The following is a 5,723-nucleotide window of genomic DNA, read 5'->3' as shown; positions in this document are numbered from 1 at the left end:
GAGCGCTTGGAAAACTTGACTCATTATTTCAGCCACCTCACCCCTCACTGTCGTTGCACCCGGTTCAGGCTTCAGCCCTGTTTTTGCTCAGCGTTTTGTTCAAAGGCGTCAGCTGTGAATACAGCGTTGGGGGAGCTGCTAACTTGCGCAAGCGCACTCAGGCAGCCTCCGAGCCCGCGGGCGCAGGCGCGCTTACTGCCGACAGAGCGCTTCAGCCGCTTCCCTCGAGCCCGCGGAGTGCGCAAGCGCGCGACATCTCCGTTTCCCTCCCTCAGCCCCTTCCCCCCCTCCCCCCCCCCGCCCCGGCCTCCTTTCCCCTTCACGAAGCCGGCTCCGGGGCGCGCTCACCCCTGTGAGGAGGCCGGAGGTCGGACTCAGGAGGCTCCCTCTCCACTCCCGGAAGATCATGTACCAGCCCAGCCGGGGTGCGGCCCGGCGTCTCGGCCCTTGCCTCCGCGCCTACCAGGCTCGACCCCAGGTGAGAGCGGAGCAGAAGCGGGAGGGAGGAGAGGGGGCGGGGAGAGACCCTCCTCAGAGCCGGTGCGTGGGGCGGAGCGCGCGCTGGGTTCCGCGCAGGCGCAGAGACACCCGCCGCCCCTTCCCACCTGTCCCCTGCAGCGCGTGGACGGGCTAGGGGTCGCGGGAGCGGGCGGGAGGCGCTGCCAGGCCTGGCGCGTAAGGACTTCGGTCCTCCCAGGTTTGAGGGCGGACAGGCGGGGTCAAGGCCAGGCAGCGGGGCGCGTCTGCGTTGCGCCCGACTCTCCGCGGTTACCTGTGCCTAGAGGTGATTTGAAGGGCAGGGGCGGAGAGATTCGCAGCCCGGCCGCGGCGCCGTCCCGGAGTTCCTCGGCCCAGACCAGACCCGCGGGGCGCCCTCAGCAGCCCGCGCGTCTTGCACTCGGAGAGCGGTCCTGGCAGGAAGGCCGGCCAGTGTGCACCCGCTTCGGGCCCCTGCGCCGGGGCTGGCAAGATGGCCACGCCCCCAGCAGAGACGGCGCCTCTGGGACACCGTTGGGGACCGAGGTACCCGAGCGGGCCGCCCGCCTTCCCTGGAGTGAGACGGTCCCCTGGGTGGTTCCTTGGGAGCGGAGGGACTCGGGTGAGGCCTGACTTTGGGTGACCTCCCCTTGCAGTTTCAACGTCGGTAAACCCAGGAGAATGAAGGCCAGCCTTTAACTGTCTCCTGAGGTTGTGTCTGTCGTTAAAGGGGCCCAAAATGATAATAGCTTCCATTTATGTACTGCTTTCTAGGTCGCTACGTTTTGTTTACATTCATTATTTCATATAGGCCTCATAACTCAGTGAGGTTTTATTGTCCTGGTTTATAGGACATTTGTAGGAAGCGGAGGCATAGGGAATGAGAATGCCTAAAGTACATGATAGAACTAGAATTCCGATTCCTAGTTTCAGCTGGATATTCTTTTTTCTCTGTACATTTGCCTCGCACACTTAATCATGGAGACGTACAGGCCACAGCATTTAATCCACAGTACAATAAAACCTGTTATTCGTTCGCTCATCGAGTATGTATTACATGATTCTTGAGATAAGAGAGGTGAAACTGCCCCCTGTTTTGGAATCTTTTTTTTTTTTTTTTTTTTGAAACGGAGTCTCGCTCTGTCAACCAGGCTGAAGTGCAGTGGCACCATCTCGGCTCACTGAAACCTCCTTCTCCTGGGTTCAAGCGATTCTTCTGCCTCAGCCTCCCGAGTAGCTGGGACTACAGGCACGAGCCACCACACCCGGCTAATTTTTTTGTATTTTTTAATAGAGACGGGGTGTCACCATATTGGCCAGGCTGGTCTCGAACTCCTAGACCTCGTGATCTGCTCGCCTCGGCCTCCCAAAGTGCTGGGATTACAGGTGTGAGCCACCGCGCCCGGTCCAGTGTTGGAATCAAGGAATTCTGGCCGGTCGCGGTGGATCACGAGGTCAAGAGATGAAAACCATCCTGGTCAACATGGTGAAACCCCATCTCTACTAAAAATACAAAAACTAGCTGGGCGTGGTGGCGCTTGCCTGTAGTCCCAGCTACTCGGGAGGCTGAGGCAGGAGAATCACTTGAACCCGGGAGACAGAGGTTGCAGTGAGCTGAGATCGCGCCACTGCACTCCAGCCTGGCGACAGAGCGAGACTCCATCTCAAAATAATAAAATGGTTTCCTCCTGTTTTCAGTAGAGATGGAGATGAATCCATCCCTTTTTTCCTATAGTAATTCCATCCATTCTGTCAGGAGGAATAGGTATTGGAAACCTGTTGAGCATCCAAGGGATGAAGGGGTGTTAGGCAAGTGGATTCTTATCTTTTTCCCTTTTGTTCTGTCTCCTTAGGACCAGCTTTATCCAGGGACTCTACCATTCCCACCCCTTTGGCCCCAGTCCACGACAACCACTTCCCCATCTTCTCCTCTACTCTGGTCTCCCCTGCCCCCGCGCCTTCCCACCCAGCATCCTCCCCAGGTTCCCCCACTACCTCTCCCTCAGATCCAGGCCCTCAGCTCAGCATGGGTGGTTCTCCCTCCAGGAAAGGGGGAGGAGGGACCAGGACCTGAGTTGCATAGCGGCTGCCTGGACGGGCTTAGAAGCCTTTTTGAGGGACCTCCCTGCCCCTATCCTGGGGCTTGGATACCTTTTCAAGTCCCTGGAACTGCCCACCCTTCCCCTGCCACCCCGTCAGGAGATCCTAGTATGGAGGAACATCTGTCTGTCATGTATGAGAGACTGAGACAAGAGGTAAGTCAGTGCAAAAGTGGCCGACATCTACAGTGGGAAGGGATATCAGTAATCCTTGGAGGTAGGGGGTTAGTCAACTGGATTCTTTTTTGGAACCATGAGGCAGGCATAGAAATGTATTATGAACGTTTTCCTGAGAAAATGATGTTCCAGCCAGGCACGGTAACTCAAAGTGCTGTAATCCCAGCACTTTTGGAGGCTGAGGCAGGTGGATCATCTGAGGTCAGGAGTTCAAGACCAGCCTGGCCAACATGGTGAAACCACATCTCTACTAAGAATACAAAAATCAGCCAGGCATGGTGGCAGACATGTGTAATCCCAACTACTCAGGAGGCTGAGGCAGGAGAATCACTTGAACCCAGGAGCTGCAGTGAGCTGAGATAGCACCATTGTACTCCAGCCTGGGCAACAGAGTGAGACACTGTCTCAAAAAAAAAAAAAAAGAAAAAGAAAATGTTCCTCATTTTGAGTTAAGGGAGGTTAATCATGGGATGAGATCTTTCACTCCAAGACGGGAGTAAGGAGGCCTTAAAAATAGAAAACTGGGCCTGGCACAGTGGCTCACACTTACAATCCTAGCACTTTGGGAGGCCGAGGCAGGCAGATCACGAGGTCAGGAGTTCAAGACCAGCCTGGCCAACACAGTGAAACCCCATCTCTACTAAAAATACAAAAATTAGCAGCTGGGCACGGCAGGTGCCTGTAATCCCAGCTACTCGGGAGGCTAAGGGAGGAGAATCGCTTAAACCTGGGAGGCGGAGGTTGCAGTGAGGCAAGATCACACCACTGCACTCCAGCCTGGGTGACAGAGCTACACTCCATCTCAAAAAAAAAAAGAATAGAAAACTGAAAAATAGGATTATCTTTTCTTTCCCACTGGATTGATGCCATCTTCTTCCACCTAGCTTCCCAAGCTCTTCCTTCAGTCCCACGACTACAGTCTGTATTCCTTGGATGTGGAATTCATCAATGAGATCCTCAACATACGTACCAAGTGAGAATTGGGGCACAGGTAGGGCCTTGGGGAGGAAAAGCACCCACAGCTATACACATGACCTTTTCCACTTCCCAGAGAAGTTCCTAGATTGCTTCTCACGGCTCTTCCCCATTTCTTAGACAGAAGCCAGTTTGTTTTTCTAATTCTGCCATCATGAGATTTATTTCCCATCCCTTCTTCACAGGGGCCGGACATGGTACATTCTTTCACTGACCCTCTGCCGTTTCCTGGCCTGGAATTACTTTTCACAGCTTCGTTTGGAGGTTCTACAACTGACCCGCCACCCTGAGAATTGGACCCTGCAAGCACGGTGGCGGCTCGTAGGGCTGCCTGTCCACTTGCTCTTTCTGCGGTTCTACAAGCGTGACAAAGACGAGCTTTACCGGTAAGAGAGAAATGAGAAAGGACCCAAACTATAATCAGTTCCCTCTTTTTTTGTCTTTTGAGATGGAGTCTCACTCTGTCACCCAGGATGGAGTGCAGTGGCGTGATCTCAGCTCACTGCAGCCTCTACCTCCCGGGTTCCAGTGATTCTCCGGCCTCAGGCTCCTGGGTAGCTGGGATTACAGGCGCACCACCACACCTGGCTAATTTTTGTATTTTTAGTAGATACGGGGTTTCACCATGTTGGCTGGCTGGTCTCGAACTCCTGACCTCAGGTGATCTGCCTGCCTTAGCCTCCCAAAGTGCTGAGATTACAGATGATCTAGTCTCCCAGACAACCCTTGACCTATCCTGACTTGACTGTATAAGGACAGGGATCTTGTTTAGTTTATGTTAATGTTAAAAAAAAAAAAAAAAGAGAGAGGCTCAGTATATTAGAAAAACATCTGAGCTTCAGTTTCTTCCTATACAGTACCTAGCATATGGTAGGTACTCAAATACTTACTGAACAGGCTGGGTGTGGTGGCTCACGCCTGTAATGCTAGCCCTTTGGGAGGCCGAGGCAGGTGGATCACTTGAGGTAAGGAGTTGGAGACCTGCCTGGCCAACATGGTAAAACCCAAAAAATACAAAAATTAGCCAGGTGTGTGGTGTGCACCTGTAGTTCCAGGTACTTGGGAGGCTGAGATGGGAGAATTACTTGAACCCGGGAGGCGGAAGTTGCAGTGAGCCGTGATCACATTACTGCACTCCAGCCTGGGTGAGAGTGAAACCGTCTCACCAAAAAAAAAAAAAAAAAAAGTACTGAACAAATGAAAAGTCCTGTCTCTTATGTTGAGCCTTACAACCTGGTAAATTTCTGCCTGGGAGTAGAATCGCAATAAAATGTTAGGCTCAGCCACAAACATTGGATATAAGTTTTTAAACCAGCAAACTGCTGCATGGTAGAAATGCCCAAGGATCGTTAAAAAATATTGATGCCAAACACTGATTTAATTGAGACGGGACAACCTAAGCACTGAGATGTTTGTAAGTTGCCCAGGTGATCTAATATGTAGCAGAATTTAGAGACTACTCGTTTAAACAAATGCTTGAATTCAGCTTTGGGACCAGTCACCTTCTCCCTCAGTAAGCCTCCCTGTATTCCCCAGGACCTATGATGCCTACTCCACTTTCTACCTGAATTCCAGTGGCCTCATTTGTCGCCATCGTCTAGATAAAGTGAGTCCTAGGTAGGGGTGGGTGGGGTGAAGGGTAGAACATCTGTGTGCCTCCCGCAACTGGCATTAACCTTTCTCCTTGCAGTTGATGCCTTCACACTCACCTCCAACGCCTGTGAAGAAGCTGCTAGTGGGAGCCCTGGTGGCCCTGGGGCTGTCAGAGCCAGAACCTGACTTAAACCTGTGTTCCAAGCCCTGATCCTTGACCTTTGAGTGGGGGCAGCACTGAAGACTGCTAAGCCCAAGAGAAGGAGGTGGAGGCAGCCAAGAATCTCAGGAGCCAGCTTCCTCCCTTTTCTCTCCTGCCTTCCTTTCCATCTCATGCTGTGTAAAGCTGCTCTGTAATTTAACTTGTAAATAATAAAGTTTAACTGACTATATGAGATAGAA

At 52.5% G+C, this 5,723-nt stretch overlaps 1 protein-coding gene across 1 annotated transcript; it reads left to right on the top strand.

The window, feature by feature from the left end:
* Window positions 1-285: 285 nt before the first annotated feature.
* Window positions 286-5,713, top strand: C5H6orf136 (chromosome 5 C6orf136 homolog). Its single transcript, XM_011770793.3, is given in 7 exon segments — window positions 286-481; window positions 484-1,023; window positions 2,331-2,732; window positions 3,638-3,726; window positions 3,914-4,114; window positions 5,265-5,334; window positions 5,419-5,713. Coding segments are annotated over 7 exon segments (1,491 nt in total). The 5' UTR covers window positions 286-406; the 3' UTR covers window positions 5,533-5,713.
* Window positions 5,714-5,723: the final 10 nt, after the last annotated feature.

This window comes from Macaca nemestrina, chromosome 5, assembly GCF_043159975.1.
Source record: "Macaca nemestrina isolate mMacNem1 chromosome 5, mMacNem.hap1, whole genome shotgun sequence".
NCBI lineage: Eukaryota > Metazoa > Chordata > Mammalia > Primates > Cercopithecidae > Macaca > Macaca nemestrina.
Note: the sequence above shows the minus strand (reverse complement) of the source record. Positions and strands in the feature narration are given on the sequence as shown.